General features: G+C 54.7%; 1 protein-coding gene across 1 annotated transcript in view; it reads left to right on the top strand.

Annotated features, from left to right (window-relative positions):
- The window catches only part of adam15 (ADAM metallopeptidase domain 15), a 40,087-nt gene extending 21,827 nt beyond the window's left edge, over positions 1–18,260 (top strand). The window contains exons 6-16 of the mRNA XM_067976067.1: positions 337–520; positions 1,659–1,724; positions 2,356–2,427; positions 3,735–3,904; positions 4,484–4,568; positions 6,426–6,574; positions 9,653–9,830; positions 11,907–11,999; positions 14,990–15,185; positions 16,370–16,478; positions 18,029–18,260. Of these exons, the coding sequence (XP_067832168.1) occupies positions 337–520; positions 1,659–1,724; positions 2,356–2,427; positions 3,735–3,904; positions 4,484–4,568; positions 6,426–6,574; positions 9,653–9,830; positions 11,907–11,999; positions 14,990–15,185; positions 16,370–16,478; positions 18,029–18,245 (1,519 nt within the window). The 3' untranslated portion in view covers positions 18,246–18,260. The remainder of the gene's footprint in view (positions 1–336; positions 521–1,658; positions 1,725–2,355; positions 2,428–3,734; positions 3,905–4,483; positions 4,569–6,425; positions 6,575–9,652; positions 9,831–11,906; positions 12,000–14,989; positions 15,186–16,369; positions 16,479–18,028) is intronic.
- The last annotated feature ends 543 nt before the right edge of the window (positions 18,261–18,803 follow it).

An 18,803-nucleotide genomic window follows, 5' to 3' on the forward strand; every position in this document is an offset into this window, starting at 1 on the left:
TCGAATCCCATCCCTCCAGTCCCCTAACTCTCCCATCGAATCCCATCCCTCCAAGGGATATGGGCCAAAGGCGGGTATATGGAGTTAGATCTCAGATCAGCCATGATTTTATCAAATGGCGGAGCGGGCACGAGGGGCTGAATGGCCTCCTCCTGTTCCCAAGATAGGGCAGGAAACGGGATCGGATTAGATTGATTCAGCTGAAGAGCTAGCACAAGAACGATGGGCCGAACGGCCGCCCTCTGTGCTGTAATTTCTTATGAGAAAAGCTGATGCATGAGTCGAGACCTGATTGGCTTGTATCGAGAGCTGACTCAATGCTTCCCTTTGCCACAGGGGCCTAATCGTGTTGACTAGAAACCAAAGTTATGGGATCGAGCCCCTTTCTGGGGACACGAACGATGTGCACCTTATCTACAGGATCCAGCCCGTCCACTTTCATGGGAAACGGTGTGCCGTCAGTCACCAGTCTCTGGAACATTCTGTGCATCATCAGGAGGAGGAGTTACGTCGTCACAGGGTATTGTTAATTGTATTCATGTGATTGATGCCAAATAGTGCTAATTGTATTCAGGTGGTGGGTATCAATTGGGAACTCTCTTATCTATAAGAGCGCTGATCTGTGGTGTGGGTGTAATGTGGAACTCTGTGAATAAAGGCTTGGAAGCAACTGAAGACCAGGCTCCAGAATTCTATGCTTCACCACCTGGCCATCCAATTTATAACAGGAATGACCTTGACTGTAGACAGATGTTATATTGGGGGACTGGAGGGATGGGCTTCAATGGGAGGGTTAGGGGACTGGAGGGATGGGCTTCAATGGGAGAGTTAGGGGACTGGAGGGATGGGCTTCGATGGGGGAGTTAGGGGACTGGAGGGATGGGCTTCGATGGGAGGGTTAGGGGACTGGAGGGATGGGATTCGATGGGAGAGTTAGGGGACTGGAGGGATGGGATTCGATGGGAGAGTTAGGGGACTGGAGGGATGGGCTTCGATGGGGGAGTTAGGGGACTGGAGGGAGGGGCTTCGATGGGGGAGTTGGGGGACTGGAGGGATGGGATTCGATGGGGGAGTTAGGGGACTGGAGGGAGGGGCTTCGATGGGAGAGTTAGGGGACTGGAGGGAGGGGATTCGATGGGAGAGTTGGGGGACTGGAGGGATGGGATTCGATGGGGGAGTTAGGGGACTGGAGGGAGGGGCTTCGATGGGAGAGTTAGGGGACTGGAGGGAGGGGATTCGATGGGAGAGTTGGGGGACTGGAGGGATGGGATTCGATGGGAGAGTTGGGGGACTGGAGGGATGGGCTTCGATGGGGGAGTTAGGGGACTGGAGGGATGGGATTCGATGGGAGAGTTAGGGGACTGGAGGGATGGGCTTCGATGGGGGAGTTAGGGGACTGTAGGGATGGGATTCGATGAGGGAGTTAGGGGACTGGAGGGATGGGCTTCGATGGGAGAGTTGGGGGATGGGCTTCGATGGGAGAGTTGGGGGACTGGAGGGATGGGCTTCGATGGACCAAATGGCCTTTTCTTATTGATATTTCTTCTGTTCCTTTCTGAAATTGCTGACCTATTCAGCTGAGCAGAGATCTAGTTTATTACCTACCTCGAAATGGCTTGAAACTCTATCTTTAAAGATCTAATTTGTTCTTTTCTCAGTGGAAAAGAGACATCCTATCAGAAACCAAGTACATTGAGCTGGTGATGGTCGCTGACAACAAAGAGGTAAGTTGGCCGACTCGGTGCATCAGCCACTGCGGGAGGTGGGGCAAGCCAATGTAGCGAGATGAGTGGAGCACAAATCGGAGGAAGTCCTGCCGAAACCGGATGTTGTACTGGAGACTACAAGGCCCATGTCTGGTCACCGAGACTTGGTTCAGAGAAGAAGGCTAGTCTCTCGTGTCGGAGGTGACCGAGGCCCCCCTCTGCCCCCCTCGGGTGGACGTAAAAGATCCCCCGGCCACCATTGGAAGAAGAGCAGGGGGGAGTTCTCCCCGGTGTCCTGGGGCCGATATTTATCCCTCGACCGACATCACTTAAAAAAAAAAAACAGATGATCCGGGTCATGATCACATTGCTGTTTGTGGGATCTTGCTGTGCGCAAATTGGCTGCCGCGTTTCCTACATCACAACAGTGACTGCACTTCAAAATGTCTTTGGTTGTCAGGGGCTTTGGGACGTCCTGAGGCGCTAGAGAAATGCAAATTCTTCCTTTTTAGGGGAGCCGTTTCAGTATAGGTCGGGGAGGGACTGTAGACTCGGCCCCGAGTCAGTGAGCCTGGGGAGGGAGGGGGGCCGTTTCGGATGCTGTAAATTGTATTTTAATTATTTTCTCCCCCCTCCTCTTCTCCCGCAGTTTCGAGACAACAGGTACAACCTCAAGACTATCCAAACTCGAATGTTGGAAATAGCGAATCAGGTGGACTCGGTGAGGACAGAACCTTTTAAACCAGTCTGTGCACGAGTGGCCCTTGGTCCTGCCCGTGCTCGATCTCCTGGTAGCCTGATCTGGAGATACAGCCTCTTTTCCCCCTTATCTTCATCATCCTCCCCCCACCCTCCCCCTTTCCACTCTCCACGGCTATTCGACTGTGGAAGACCTCACCGGCGAGTCTGATCACGGGCTCGTTCGCGCGCTGTGCGCTTTTACGGTATGAGCCCCCCTGGATAGCGGGCGGGAGCAGGCGCCCCGGCCTGATGTTTAGTTTTCCGGCGAATCCCCCCCCCTCGCCCTGGACGCTTCAGGCCAATCGCAGCACTCGAATCGATTAACTGGAACCTTCCCGGCCTGTAGGGGGATCCATTCACCCGTTGAGCCGTTAGCGGGGGGAGCAGTGCCGATCTCGGGAGGTGCGAGCCAGCACGGGCTCGATGGGCCGAATGGTCGTCTCCTGTCCTGTCACCGTTCTGTGTGGAGCTAAGCACTGGGGTTGAGGGACAAAGTCACGGGGTCTACACGGCTCTTTTGAAAGGAGAATTCCGTGCTGTCTCAGCCGGAGAGATGAGCTTCTGACCCCATATCCGCTCCATCACCAAGACTGCCTACTTCCACCTCTGTAACATCGCCCGTCTCCGCCCCCTGCCTCAGCTCATCTGCCGCTGAAACCCTCACCCGTGCCTTTGTTACCTCCAGACTCCCGACTATCCCAACCCTCTCCTGGCCGGCCTCCCATCTGCCACCCTCTAAACTTCAGCTCATCCAAAACTCTGCTGCCCCCGTATCCTAACTCGCACCGAGTCCCGTTCACCCATCACCCCCCCTGTGCTCGCTGACCGACATTGGCTCCCGGTCCGGGAACGCCTCGATTTTAAAATTCTCACCCTCGTTTTCAAATCCCTTCCATGGCCCTCCTTATCTCTGTAACCTCCTCCAGCCCCTACAACCCTCCGAGATCTCTGCGCTCCTCCAATTCTGGCCTCTCGCGCATCCCCCGATTTCCATCGCTCCACCATTGGCGGCCGTGCCTTCAGCTGCCTGGGCCCTAAGCTCTGGAATTCCCTCCCTAAACCTCTCCGCCTCTCTCTCCTCCTTTTAAGACGCTCCTTAAAACCTACCTCTTTGACCGAGCTTTTGGTCACCTGTCCTAATATCTCCTTATGTGGCTCGGTGTCAAATTTTGTTTGATAATCGCTCCTTGGGGACGTTAAAGGCGCTATATAAATGCAGGTAGTTGTAACCTAATGTAGAAAATAAATAAAGTTGCTTCATCACTAAAATGGCTTTGCTATAATCAGTTTTACAGGCCTCTCAACATCCGTGTGGCGTTAGTCGGTGTCGAAGTCTGGAATACGGGAGATCCTTTCCAAATCGACAAGAGTCCCAGTGACACGTTGAAACGGTTTCTAAAATGGAGGGAGACCGAGCTCCTCCCCAGGCTTCGCCATGACAACGCACAGCTCGTCATGTAAGTGATGTAACCCGACCCGTTTCTTGGGTTGAATCTGAGCGCCCTCGAGCTTGTCATCTGTCCCTGACTGAACTCTTCGACCGTGAGTGGGGAGCGCTCTCTCGCGGCCCCTCCACCCGCTCCAGAGACGTGAGCCCCGTAATCCAGGCCGACCCTCCCCGGCGCCAGTACTGAGGGAGCGCCGCGCTGTCGGGGGGTGCCGTCTCTCGGACGAGACGTTAAACCGAGGGCCCCGTCTGCCCCTCTCGGGTGGGCGTAAAAGATCCCACGGCCGCTATTGGAAGAAGAGGGGACGGGGGAGTTCTCCCCGGTGTGCTGGGCCCAAATTTTATCCTTACCTTAAAAAAATGATCTGGTTTGTGGGATCTTGCTGTGCGCAAATTGGCTGCCGCGTTTCCTACATCACAACAGTGACTACACTTCAAGAAGTACTTAATTGGCTGTAAAGCGCTTTGGGACATCCTGAGGCCATGAAAGGCACGATAGAAATGCCACTGAGCCATGCTAGGCCCACGCGCCTGAAGGAAAAGTGGGGGGGGAGGAAAAGAGGAGTAATCTCTTGGCTTTTTCTTTCAGAGGGGGCTCGTTTCAAGGTGGCACGGTTGGCATGGCATCGCATGGCTCTATGTGTTCCAAGGATCGATCGGGTGGAGTCAATGTGGTGAGGGAGTTAGTTGTACTTGGTGAGGGTTGGTGGGTGAGGCCTTGCGAGGCCTGAGGCCCAAATAACGCTGGGGTAAGAATAGCCTCAAAGGATCTGGAATGAAAATAAAATGGTCTCCAGTTACCTGGAGAGACTGGGATTGTTCTCCTCAGAGCAGAGAAGGTTAAGGGGAGATTTAATCGAGGTGCTCAAAATCATGAAGGGGTTTTGATAGAGTAAATAAGGAGAAACTGTTTCCAGTGGCAGGAGGGTCGGGAACCAGAGGGCACAGATTGACGATAATTGGGGAAAGAACCAGAGGGGGAGATGAGAATTTTACGCAGCGAGTTGTTCTGATCTGGAATACGCTGCCTGAAAGGGCCGATTCAATTGTAACTTTCAAAAGGGGAATTGGATAAATACTTGAAAAGGAAAAAAATTTGCCGGGCTATGGGGGAAAGAGAAGGGGGGAGAGTGGGGCTAATTGGACAGCTCTTTCAAAGAGCCACGATGGGCCGAATGGCCGCCTCCTTTGCTCTATCATTCCAAGTGGGGTAATTTTTAAGCGTGTGCAAGTTTGGACGCAGCGACCTGTCCCATGTCCATTGGACCTCCTTGACGTCGGATGCCCACAGAAGATAATTTCTTACCTGCCGATGGTGGCCGTTGTCACCAGGACATAAGTGGCCCTCTCTAATCTTGTAGTTGTCCTTGACTGCTCCTGTTTGGCTCAGTAGATGAACGCATGGCTTAGTTTCCAACGAGCCCTACGGGACAGAAGGTCCCCTTAACCACGTTGAGTTTGCTGATCTCAGTCGGCAATTTGGCCTCTTGGGCCGCGGAGAGGAAAGGAAAAAAATATCTTCCGACCGCTGTCCGGAGGCTCCCGCTGGAAAGTGGGTGAAGATCGGCGGGGGTGCAGGGGGTTCCACCTCCCCCACCGCCCCCCCCCCCACTACAAACACCAGTGATTCCCCTCAGGGTCGAATAGCCCGATCTCTCAAACGAGATTCAGCACCTTGAGGAAAATGGAAGGAGGACGGCGGACAGAAGATACGAGGTAGAATATTCCTTATTGTGAAGTTGTTTTTCCAAATCCCATCTACAGTTGGCCCATTTGCGCTGGGATATTCCTTGTAGGTTTTCCGGTTAGCCCAGATCTGAGATACTTCAGGGCACTGTTGACCATCCGGCCTGTCTCACTATTGAGACCTGGAGGGGTGGCCCGGTCACGCTGGGTTGGGATTCTTCCCATTGGGCTTCAGATAAACCTCCCAACAGGGAGACTCATCAACCTGCATTTATATAGCGCCTTTAACATAGTGAAACGACCCCAAGATGCTTCACAAGGGGCGATACCAGACAAAATTTGACACCGAGCCACATAAGGAGATATTAGGACAGGTGACCAAAAGTGGTTGTAAGGAGTGTCTTAAAGGAAGAGAGGCGGAGAGGTTTAGGGAGGGAATTCCAGAGCTTAGGGCCCAGACGGCTGAAGGCACGGCCGCCAATGGTGGAGCGATGGAAATCGGGGGATGTACAAGAGGCCAGAATTGCAGGAACGCAGAGATCTCGGAGGGTTGTAGGGGCTGGAGGAGGTTATGGAGATAGGGAAGGGGGGGCGAGGGCCATGGAGGGATTTGAAAACGAGGATGGGAATTTTAAAATCGAGGCTTTGCCGGGCTGGGAGCCAATGTTGGCCAGCGAGCACAGGGGCAAGTAGCAAGATGTTGGTCAGTTAGGCCCCAGAACACCCTCGGATGGGATGTTGGGGGGGGCTGGTCGCTAAGCCCTGCCGACCCGGGCCGACGTTCTCTGGGCTTTGGTTACCTGATGATGCCGGGAAGCTCACCCACTTTCTCCTTTTTGTCCTAGGATCACTCGGTCAGTGTGCTGGGAGTAGCGTCGACTGTGGCCCACGAACTAGGCCACAACCTGGGGATGAGTCACGACACGGAGGACCGGAGTTGCACCTGTTTGAACCCCAAGCGTTTGGGCGGTTGTATTATGGAACCATCGACTGGGTACGGCTGTAACGGAGAGTGGCACTTAACCCTGAAAGGGCCTTCCGGTGGGGGAGAGATACCTGGGCACTCTGATCCCTGAGGCAGTCGCAACCCTTGGGTTAGGTAGGGTTTTAGAATCGGTCAATGGCCTGGGACAGGAGGTTGTGACTGCGAGTCAGGCAGGTGAAGGGGACCCAGTGGTATGTTGGCCTTTATTGCAAGGGGGTTGGAGTACAAGTGTAAGGAAGTCTTGCTGCAATCCTACAGGTCTTTGGTGAGACCACACCTGGAGTACTGTGTACAGTTTTGGTCTCCTTATCTAAGGAAGGATATACTTGCCTTAGAGGCGGTGCAACGAAGGTTCACTAGATTGATTCCTGGGATGAGAGGGTTGTCCTATGAGGAGAGATTGAGTAGAATGGGCCCATACTCTCTGGAGTTTAGAAGAATGAGAGGTGATCTCATTGAAACATCTAAGATTCTGAGGGGGCTTGACAGGGTAGATGCTGAGAGGTTGTTTCTCTTGGCTGGAGAGTCTAGAACTAGGGGGCATAGTCTCAGGATAAGGGGTCGGCCATTTAGGACTGAGATGAAGAGGAATTTCTTTGAAAAGGCAAGCACTCACTCTCACCTCTGAGTCAGAGGTCGTGGGTTCGAGCCCCCACTCCAGAGACTCGCGCTCCATAATCCAGGCCGACACTCCCGGTCGACCAGTACTGAGGGAGTGCTGCACTGTCGGAGGTGCCGTCTTTCGGATGAGACGTTAAACCGAGGGCCCCGTCTGCCCCTCTCGGGTGGACGTAAAAGATCCCACGGCCACTATTGGAAGAAGAGCAGGGGGGAGTTCTCTGCCTTGTTCATCTGCCTTGCCCATCAGACTTCTTGCATTGAAATAAATGCAGTTTAATCTAGACTTCCCTTGGTCTTTGCCCTGCTTTCTCAGACCATCTGTCCGGTCATGTTCTGTACACTCTCCCTTACTGCCTTTTGTTTCTGTCACCATTTTATTTCCCACTGACTTCCTGCATCGGTTCCCATCCCCCTGCCACATTAGTTTAAACCCTCCCCAACAGCACTGGCAAACACTCACCCTCGGACATTGGTTCCAGTCCTGCCCAGATGCAGACCGTCCAATTTGTACTGGTCCCACCTCCCCCAGAACCGGTTCCAATGGCCCAGGAATTTGAATCCCTCCCTCTTGCACCATCTCTCAAGCCACGTATTCATCCTAGCTATCCTGTCATTCCTACTCTGACTAGCCCGTGGCACTGGTAGCAATCCTGAGATTACTCCCTTTGAGGTCCTACTCTTTAGTTTAACTCCTAACTCCCTAAGTGTAGAGGGAGCTTTACTCTGTATCTAACCCTGTACCTGCCCTGGGAGTGTTTGATGGGACAGTGTAGAGGGAGCTTTACTCTGTATCTAACCCTGTACCTGCCCTGGGAGTGTTTGACGGGACAGTGTAGAGGGAGCTTTACTCTGTATCTAACCCTGTACCTGCCCTGGGAGTGTTTGATGGGACAGTGTAGAGGGAGCTTTACTCTGTATCTAACCCTGTACCTGCCCTGGGAGTGTTTGATGGGACAGTGTAGAGGGAGCTTTACTCTGTATCTAACCCTGTACCTGCCCTGGGAGTGTTTGATGGGACAGTGTAGAGGGAGCTTTACTCTGTATCTAACCCTGTACCTGCCCTGGGAGTGTTTGACGGGACAGTGTAGAGGGAGCTTTACTCTGTATCTAACCCTGTACCTGCCCTGGGAGTGTTTGATGGGACAGTGTAGAGGGAGCTTTACTCTGTATCTAACCCTGTACCTGCCCTGGGAGTGTTTGATGGGACAGTGTAGAGGGAGCTTTACTCTGTATCTAACCCTGTACCTGCCCTGGGAGTGTTTGACGGGACAGTGTAGAGGGAGCTTTACTCTGTATCTAACCCTGTACCTGCCCTGGGAGTATTTGACGGGACAGTGTAGAGGGAGCTTTACTCTGTATCTAACCCTGTACCTGCCCTGGGAGTGTTTGATGGGACAGTGTAGAGGGAGCTTTACTCTGTATCTAACCCTGTACCTGCCCTGGGAGTGTTTGACGGGACAGTGTAGAGGGAGCTTTACTCTGTATCTAACCCTGTACCTGCCCTGGGAGTGTTTGATGGGACAGTGTAGAGGGAGCTTTACTCTGTATCTAACCCTGTACCTGCCCTGGGAGTGTTTGATGGGACAGTGTAGAGGGAGCTTTACTCTGTATCTAACCCTGTACCTGCCCTGGGAGTGTTTGATGGGACAGTGTAGAGGGAGCTTTACTCTGTATCTAACCCTGTACCTGCCCTGGGAGTGTTTGACGGGACAGTGTAGAGGGAGCTTTACTCTGTATCTAACCCTGTACCTGCCCTGGGAGTGTTTGATGGGACAGTGTAGAGGGAGCTTTACTCTGTATCTAACCCTGTACCTGCCCTGGGAGTGTTTGACGGGACAGTGTAGAGGGAGCTTTACTCTGTATCTAACCCTGTACCTGCCCTGGGAGTGTTTGACGGGACAGTGTAGAGGGAGCTTTACTCTGTATCTAACCCTGTACCTGCCCTGGGAGTGTTTGATGGGACAGTGTAGAGGGAGCTTTACTCTGTATCTAACCCGTGCTGTACCTGCCCTGGGAGTGTTTGATGGGACAGTGTAGAGGGAGCTTTACTCTGTATCTAACCCGTGATGTACCTTCCCTGGGAGTGTTTGATGGGACAGTGTAGAGGGAGCTTTACTCTGTATCTAACCCTGTACCTGCCCTGGGAGTGTTTGATGGGACAGTGTAGAGGGAGCTTTACTCTGTATCTAACCCTGTACCTGCCCTGGGAGTGTTTGATGGGACAGTGTAGAGGGAGCTTTACTCTGTATCTAACCCGTGCTGTACCTGCCCTGGGAGTGTTTGATGGGACAGTGTAGAGGGAGCTTTACTCTGTATCTAACCCTGTACCTGCCCTGGGAGTGTTTGATGGGACAGTGTAGAGGGAGCTTTACTCTGTATCTAATCCTACGTAACATTTTTAACATGAAACAGAACAAAGGAAGGGATGTTGTTGTCTAAAGATGTATTTCTCTGTGTCTCCACCAGGTTCCTTCCTGGCCAGGCTTTCAGCAGTTGCAGTAAAGACGACCTGGAGATCAGTCTGAAGCAGGGAGGGGCCATGTGCCTTTTTAATTTCCCGGCCTCTGTCCGGCTCTTTGGGGGGCAGCGGTGTGGCAACCTGTACGTGGAGGAAGGGGAGGAGTGCGACTGCGGACTGGCCGACGTAAGGATGACGGGGAAGTGTCCTGAATTAATCGTAGAAAGTTACGGCACAGAAGGAGGCCGTTCAGCCCATCGTGTCCGTGCCGGCCGACAAAGAGCCACCCGGCCTAATCCCACTTTCCAGCTCTTGGTCCGTAGCCCTGTGGGTTACGTAGTGCACATCCAGATACTTTTTAAATGAGTTGAGGGTTTCTGCCTCTCCCACCCTCTCGGGCAGTGAGTTCCAGACCCCCACCACCCTCTGGGTGAAAACATTTCTCCTCAGCTCCCCTCTAATCCTTCTACCAATTACTTTAAATCTATGCCCCCTGGTCACTGACCCCTCTGCTAAGGGAAATAGGTCCTCCCTATCCACTCTATCTAGTCCCGTAATGATGCAGACAATATTGGTGTCTCTGGGCTGGGGCTGGGGATGGGTACTGGAGGTGCAGATGGGCATTGGGGGGCAGGGCGGGGATGGGCCCTGAATGGGGGGGATCGGCCCTGGGGCCGAAATGATTCACTGTTTTCTGTTTGTGATGTTGTATTTGGTTTCTGCAGCGCGAATCATTCAGTGATGCCAGAGTCGATGAGTGGCCATCTTTACCTACCTCCCTCCCCTCCCGAGGGCACTGGCTCTTGCTGGAGTACAGTTCCCAATACATCGTCTAAAGTGGCCATTCCGCACAGTGAGCTTCGGCTGTCTATTTGCTCATGGACGGCATCTGCCCGAGCCCGGCCTGCCCCGAGCCCTGACGCCCGGCCTGCCCCGAGGCCGGCCTGCCCCGAGCCCTGACGCCCGGCCTGCCCTGACGCCCGGCCTGCCCGGAGGCCTGACGCCCGGCCTGCCCCGAGGCCGGCCTGCCCCGAGGCCGGCCTGCCCCGAGGCCTGACGCCCGGCCTGCCCCGAGGCCTGACGCCCGGCCTGCCCCGAGGCCTGACGCCCGGCCTGCCCCGAGGCCTGACGCCCGGCCTGCCCCGAGGCCTGACGCCCGGCCTGCCCCGAGGCCTGACGCCCGGCCTGCCCCGAGGCCTGACGCCCGGCCTGCCCCGAGGCCTGACGCCCGGCCTGCCCCGAGGCCTGACGCCCGGCCTGCCCCGAGGCCTGACGCCCGGCCTGCCCCGAGGCCTGACGCCCGGCCTGCCCCGAGGCCTGACGCCCGGCCTGCCCCGAGGCCTGACGCCCGGCCTGCCCCGAGGCCTGACGCCCGGCCTGCCCCGAGGCCTGACGCCCGGCCTGCCCCGAGGCCTGACGCCCGGCCTGCCCCGAGGCCTGACGCCCGGCCTGCCCCGAGGCCTGACGCCCGGCCTGCCCCGAGGCCTGACGCCCGGCCTGCCCCGAGGCCTGACGCCCGGCCTGCCCCGAGGCCTGACGCCCGGCCTGCCCCGAGGCCTGACGCCCGGCCTGCCCCGAGGCCGGACGCCCGGCCTGCCCCGAGGCCGGACGCCCGGCCTGCCCCGAGGCCGGACGCCCGGCCTGCCCCGAGGCCGGACGCCCGGCCTGCCCCGAGGCCGGACGCCCGGCCTGCCCCGAGGCCGGACGCCCGGCCTGCCCCGAGGCCGGACGCCCGGCCTGCCCCGAGGCCGGACGCCCGGCCTGCCCCGAGGCCGGACGCCCGGCCTGCCCCGAGGCCGGACGCCCGGCCTGCCCCGAGGCCGGACGCCCGGCCTGCCCCGAGGCCGGACGCCCGGCCTGCCCCGAGGCCGGACGCCCGGCCTGCCCCGAGGCCGGACGCCCGGCCTGCCCCGAGGCCGGACGCCCGGCCTGCCCCGAGCCCGGCCGCCCACAGGCGCCTTCTGACAGGAGTCACTTGATGAGGAGTGAGAAACCTGTCGGATTATTTCTTCCTTTCGATGGGCAGTGAACCCAACTCCCGTCGGGAGGCGAGCCTGGGGGCGTTCCTGGTCTCGCCCACGCCCCCCCCACCCCGTGATGCCCCTACCTCCTCCATCTTTTCGGAGCGGAAGGGTCTTCTTTCCAAATGCGTCGGAGAAAAAGTCGAACGGAGTCGTTCCAGGCTTCCGCGTCGCCATGGAGACCGTGTAGGCCCCGAAACCGCGGTGACTTGACGCTGTTTTCCTGTCTCTCTCGTGTCAGGAGTGCGCCGATCCCTGCTGCAACGCCACCAGCTGCAAACTGGTTCCGGGGGCTCAGTGTTCCTCAGAAGGTGCCTGTTGCGAGAACTGTAAGGTAGGAATCGGCCCCTCTGTGTTCCTCGCGCTCGCGCTGCTCTGCTCGCAGCTCGGCCTAGTCGCAGGTGTTTTGCGGGAGGCAGAATTGACGTCCGAAGGGGCAACTGAAGGATTGTAACGGGGTGGGGGGGAAAATCGATGGTACATCGGTTGCTTCTCATCTGTCTGCTTATCGTGGAATCTTACGGCACAGGAGGAGGCCGTTCGGCCCGTCGTGCCTGTGCCCGCTCTTTGAAAGAACCGTCCAAGTTAGTGCCACTCCCCCTGCAAATTAGTCCCCTTCATAGGAAGAGGAGGAGGCCATTCAGCCCCTCGAGCCTGCTCCGCCATTCAATTAGATCATGGCTGATCTGTATCTTAGGAACAGGAGTAGGCCATTCAGCCCCTCGTGCCTGCTCCGCCATTTGATAAGATCATGGCTGATCTGTGATCGAACTCCATATACCTGCCTTTGGCCCATATCCCTGAATACCTTTGGTTGCCAAAAAGCTATCTATCTCAGATTTAAAATTAGCAATTGAGCTAGTATCAATTGCCGTTTGCGGAAGAGAGTTCCAAACTTCTACCACCCTTTGTGTGTAGAAATGTTTTCTAATCTCGCTCTTGAAAGGTCTGGCTCTAATTTTTAGACTGTGCCCCCTACTCCTAGAATCCCCAACCAGCGGAAATAGTTTCTCTCTATCCAACCTATCCGTTCCCCTTAATATCTTATAAACTTCGATCAGATCACCCCTTAAACTTCGAAACTCCAGAGAGTACAAGCCCAATTTGTGTAATCTCTCCTCGTAACTTAACCCTTGAAGTCCGGGTATCATTCTAGTAAACCTACGCTGCACTCCCTCCAAGGCCAATATGTCCTTCCGAAGGTGCGGTGCCCAGAACTGAACGCAGTCTCTCCAGATGGGGTCTGACCAGGACTCTGTACAACTGAAGCATCACCTTCTCCCCCTTTGTATTCCAGCCCCCTCGAGTTAAAGGCCAACATCCCATTGGCCTTTTAAATTATTTCTGTCCCTGTCCATTAGCTTTTAGTGATTTCTGTTCGTGGACCCCCTAAATCTCTCTGCTCCTCCACAGTTCCCGGCTTCTCGCCATTAGAAAATATCTACCTTTCTTGGGTCCAAAGTGGATCAAATTCAGTGGCCAACTAGTTCATTACACAAACTAGCATTGTATTTCCTGGAATTTAGAAGATTAAGGGGTGATTTGATGGAAGTTTCCAAGATATTACGGGGAACTGATAGGGTGGATGGAGAGAAACTATTTCTGCTGGTTGGGGAGTCTAGGACTAGGGGACACAGCCTAAAAATTAGAGCCAGGACGTCCAGGAGTGAAATCAGGAAACACTTCTACACGCAAAGGGTGGTAAAGTTTGGAATTCTCTTCTGCAAACGGCAGTCGATGCTAACTCGATTGTTAATTTAAAATCTGAGATTGATAGATTTTTGTTAACCAAAGATATTAAGGGATATGGGGCTAGGGCAGGCATATGGAGTTAGGTCACAGGTCAGCCCTGATCTCATTGATGGCGGAACAGGCTCGAGGGGCTGAATGGCCTCCTCCTGTTCCTAATTATCGACAGTCTTTGTCGACCCTCTCGATTCCCAGGAGCTACTGGTGTCTTGGCTTTTTAAAATGTAATTATTTCTTTGGCTGCTTTTTTTTTTTTGCAACCAGGATGAGACAGTCTGGTACTTTTATTTAAAACAAAATGTCTAAGTCATGAGACTCGAAAGTGAATTGTGATTATTGACCGTGTTTTGCTCACTCAGCCTGCATTTATATAGCGCCTTTAACGCAGTAAAACGTCCCCAAGGCGCTTCACAGGAGAGTAAATCAGACAAAATTTGACGCCGAGCCACATAAGGAGATATTAGGACAGGTGACCAAAAGCTCGGTCAAAGAGGTAGGTTTTAAGGAGAGTCTTAAAGGAGGAGAGAGAGGCGGAGAGGTTTAGGGAGGGAATTCCAGAGCTTAGGGCCCAGGCGGCTGAAGGCACGGCCGCCAATGGCGGAGCGATGGGAATCGGGGGATGGGCAAGAGGCCAGAATTGGAGGAGCGCAGAGATCTCGGAGGGTTGTCGGGCTGGAGGTAGTTGGGGGAGCGAGGGCCATAGAGGGATTTGAACACAAGGATGAGAATTTTAAAATCGAGGCGTTCCCGGACCGGGAGCCAATGTAGGTCAGCGAGCGCAGGTGGGGGTGATGGGTGAACGGGACTCGGTGCGAGTTAGGATACGGGGGCAGCAGGAGTTTTGGATGAGCTCAGGTTTACAGAGGGTGGAAGGCCGGCCAGGAGAGCATTGGAATAGTCGAGTCTGGAGGTAACAAAGGCACGGGGGATACAAAGCGCTTTACAGCCAATGGAGTTCTTTGTGAAGTGTAGTCACTGTTGTAATGTAGGAAAAGCGGCAGCCAATTTGCGCACAGCAAGATCCCACAGACAGCAATGTGATAATGACCCAGATCATCTGTTTTTTTAGTGATGTTGGTTGAGGGATAAATATCGGCCCCAGGACACCGGGGAGAACTCCCCCCTGCTCTTCTTCCAATAGCGGCCGTGGGATCTTTTACATCCACCTGAGAGGAGCAGACGGGGCCCTCGGTTTAACGTCTCATCCGAAAGACGGCACCTCCCTCGGTACTGGCACTGGGAGTGTCGGCCTGGATCATGGGGCTCAAGCCTCTGGAGTGGGGGCTCGATCCCACGACCTTCCGACTCTGAGGCGAGAGAGAGAGAGAGCCACTGAGCCACGGAGTGAAGGGTAGGTGGGGCCTCCTTAGCCTGGGTTGGCGTTCACCTGGGAAGAGGCACTCCCAAGGTCAAAAACAATGAGGAAGGCAATGGGAAATCAGCTCCACTCCCCTTCCGTAGTCAGTGGCCGAAGAATCTTAGTCGTGAGAGCCGGGTTGGGACCTGTCTTGTCCGCTGTGTCCTTCCCTGGAAGTTGAACGAAGAGGATAAGCGATTTATTTTCTTGCCCCACAGTTGAAACGTGCGGCGTCTGTTTGCCGGGTCCCGCTGGGCGATTGCGACTTGCCGGAACACTGCACCGGTGTCTCGCCCTACTGTCCCCCCAATGTGTTCCTCAGGAACGGCGTTGCCTGTGACAACCAAAGGGCCTACTGCTACAACGGAGTGTGCCTGACCTTCGCGATGCAGTGCCAAGTCCTCTGGGGTCCAGGTGAGACGTTTTCGAGGCGCGTTGCTAACGAGGTTTTTTTATTTTTGAGGCAGAGATCGAATCTCGCAGCGCAAAAGGAGGCCATTTGGCCCGTCGAGCCCGTGCTGGCTCTTTTGAGGGAGCTATTCGGTTGGTTCCGCTGTTTCCCCGTCGCCGAGACCACCTCCATAAGGTCGCCCGTCTCCACCCCCTGCCTCAGCTCATCTGCTGAAACCCTCCTCTCACCTCCTGACTCCCCAAAGCCTTTCCACCATCTACAAGGCACAAGTCAGGAGTGTGATGGAATACTCTCCACTTGCCTGGATGAGTGCAGCTCCAACAACACTCGAGAAGCTCGACGCCATCCAGGACAAAGCAGCCCGCTTGATTGGCACCCCATCCACCACCCAAAACATTCACTCCCTTCACCACCGGCGCACCGTGGCTGCAGTGTGCACCATCCACAGGATGCACTGCAGCAACTCGCCAAGGCTTCTTTGACAGCACCTCCCAAACCCGCGACCTCTACCACCTAGAAGGACAAGGGCAGCAGGCACATGGGAACAACACCACCTGCACGTTCCCCTCCAAGTCACACACCATCCCGACTTGGAAATATCTCGGCCGTTCCTTCATCGTCGCTGGGTCAAAATCCTGGAACTCCCTTCCTAACAGCACTGTGGGAGAACCTTCACCACATGGACTGCAGCGGTTCAAGAAGGCGGCTCACCACCACCTTCTCAAGGGGCAATTAGGGATGGGCAATAAATGCCAGCGCGCCCACATCCCATGAACGAATAATTTTAAAAAATCCATGCCTTTGTCACCTCCAGACTTGACTATTCCCAAGCTCTCCTGGCCGGCCTCCCATCTTCCACATTCCATATACTTGAACTCTGCTGCCCCCCGTATCCTAACTCGCACCGAGTCCCGTTCACCCATCACCCCCCTGAGCTCGCTGACCGACATTGGCTCCCGGTCCGGGAACGCCTCGAATCTAAAATTCCCGTCCTTGTTTTCAAATCCCCTCCATGGCCCTCTTTCCCCCTCCCTATCTCTGTAACCTCCTCCAGCCCCTACAACCCTCCGAGATCTCTGCGCTCCTCCAATTCCGGCCTCCCCTTCTGTTGACCAGTAAGTGGGCGGGTGATGTGTTGACCAGCGAGAGGGTGAATGATGTGTTGACCTGTGCTTTGCTCACCCAGGTTCGGTTCAAGCTCCCGATATCTGTTTCACCACCGTCAATCAAAAGGGGAACAAATACGGCAATTGCGGAGGGTACCCTAACGGAACGTTCATGAGCTGCGCCAAAGAGTGAGTAACGTCTTGGATTTGCCCCCACCAGCCTCGCTGGGGCGCGGTCCCATGGGCGCTGGTACGCCCTCGGTTCTTTGCCCTTTGCCAAGGAGGGTCAATCTCCACGCGGGCATCTAGGAGGTGAACACCAGCAGCTTACCCGGAACCCGACACTGGAGTGACTCACCTTTGAAGCATGGCGTCCCCAAACGCCCTCACCCTGGTTAGACCGCACCTGGAGCACTGTGAGCAGTCCTGGGCACCGCACCTTCGGAAGGACATATTGGCCTTGGAGGGAGTGCAGCGTAGGTTTACTAGAATGATACCCGGACTTCAAGGGTTAAGTTACGAGGAGAGATTACACAAATTGGGGCTTTGAAGGTTAAGGGGTGATCTGATCGAAGTTTATAAGATATTAAGGGGAACGGATAGGGTGGATAGAGAGAAACTATTTCCGCTGGTTGGGGATTCTAGGAGTAGGGGGCACAGTCTAAAAATTAGAGCCAGACCTTTCAGGAGCGAGATTAGAAAACATTTCTACACACAAAGGGTGGTAGAAGTTTGGAACTCTCTTCCGCAAACGGCAATTGATACTAGCTCAATTGCTAAATTTAAATCTGAGCTCGATAGCTTTTTGGCAACCAAAGGTATTCAGGGATATGGGCCAAAGGCAGGTATATGGAGTTAGATCACAGATCAGCCATGATCTTATCAAATGGCGGAGCAGGCACGAGGGGCCGAATGGCCTATTCCTGTTGCTATGTTCTTAACGATGATGCTGTGTGAGTCCATCTCCTGTAGCCCTGGATCTTCAGGCAGAGTCCAGCCAGTTGTGGGATGTGTTCCTCTCCGGGATCCAGCTCCACCCTCTCCCTCTTGCTGTCAGCGGGAGGCAGAGCTTTCCCTGCATCCCTTGGGCATGTGCGTCCCTCACGAGGCCCCCAATAATCGGGGGCGGGCGGCAGTGGCTCCTGGATTGCCTGAGCCCAGGTGTGTCCAGCCATCGAGTCTCATTCTTGGAGACGAGCCTTCCAACCTCTTGGGTCTATTGACCTGTCTGGATCAATGAGGTCAGGAGATATCGCGAGCTGACCCTGGTGATTGGGATCTCTTCAATTCTAAACCCTTCGATGGGACGTCCATCTAAAAGTCCCTCCATGGCGCCCACCTCCCTATCTCTGTAACCTCCTCTAGCCCTACAACCCTCCAAGATCTCTGCGCTCCTCCAATTCTGGCCTCTTGCGCATCTCCCCGATTCCCATCGCTCCGCCATTGGCGGCCGTGCCTTCAGCCGCCTGGGCCCTAAGCTCTGGAATTCCCTCCCTAAACCTCTCCGCCTCTCTCTCCTCCTTTAAGACGCTCCTTAAAACCTACCTCCTTGACCGAGCTTCTGGTCACCTGTCCTAATATCTCCTTATGTGGCTCGGTGTCAAATCTTAGCCTGATTTACGCTCCTGTGAAGTGTTTTGGGGGGTTTTTTACGACCTTAAAGTTGCTGTGTAAATACAGGTTTTCGTTATAAGGAAATTCCTGACATGAACACGTCCCGTTTTTTTTCTTGTCTCCAGGGATGCGAAATGTGGGAAGATTCAATGCCAGGGAGGGAACGATCGGCCTGTTCTCGGGTCCAACGCCGAGATAGTGGTGACCAAAATCACGGTCGACAAAAAGGTGTACAGCTGCCGGGGAACGTACTTCAATTTTGGTGACGACATCACCGATCCGGCCGTGGTTATGCCGGGCACGGTGTGCGGGGATCAAAAGGTACAGGTGGCACAGGCTTAGGGCAGTCCATCGCTTCTCGTTCCGTATATGTGAGTCCGAAGGGTTCGAGCCCCCACTCCAGAGACTTGAGCTCCGTAATCCAGGCCGACACTCCCAGTGCCAGTACTGAGGGAGTGCTGCACTGTCGGAGGTGCCGTCTTTCGGATGAGACGTTAAACCGAGGGCCCCGTCTGCCCCTCTCAGGTAAAAGATCCCACAGGCCACTATTGGAAGAAGAGCAGGGGGGAGTTCTCCCCGGTGTCCTGAGGCCGATATTTATCCCTCAGCCAACATCACTAAAAAAAAAACAGGTGATCTAGTCATCACATTGCTGTTTGTGGGATCTTGCTGTGCGCAAATTGGCTGCCACGTTTCCTACATTACAACAGTGACTACACTTCATTGGCTGTAAAGCGCTTTGGGACGTCCTGAGATGGTGAAAGGCGCTATAGAAATGCAAGTTCTTTTGATTTCCTGCTGCGGACTATTTGAATTTTGTGGACCTGGAAGATTGGGAAAGGGGCTGAGTTAATTTGCAAGCCAAATGTTTGAGGATTTTTTTTCCCCCCCCACCGCTGA

The sequence above is a fragment of the Heptranchias perlo genome, chromosome 44 (assembly GCF_035084215.1).
Source record: "Heptranchias perlo isolate sHepPer1 chromosome 44, sHepPer1.hap1, whole genome shotgun sequence".
In the NCBI taxonomy this organism is placed as follows: domain Eukaryota; kingdom Metazoa; phylum Chordata; class Chondrichthyes; order Hexanchiformes; family Hexanchidae; genus Heptranchias; species Heptranchias perlo.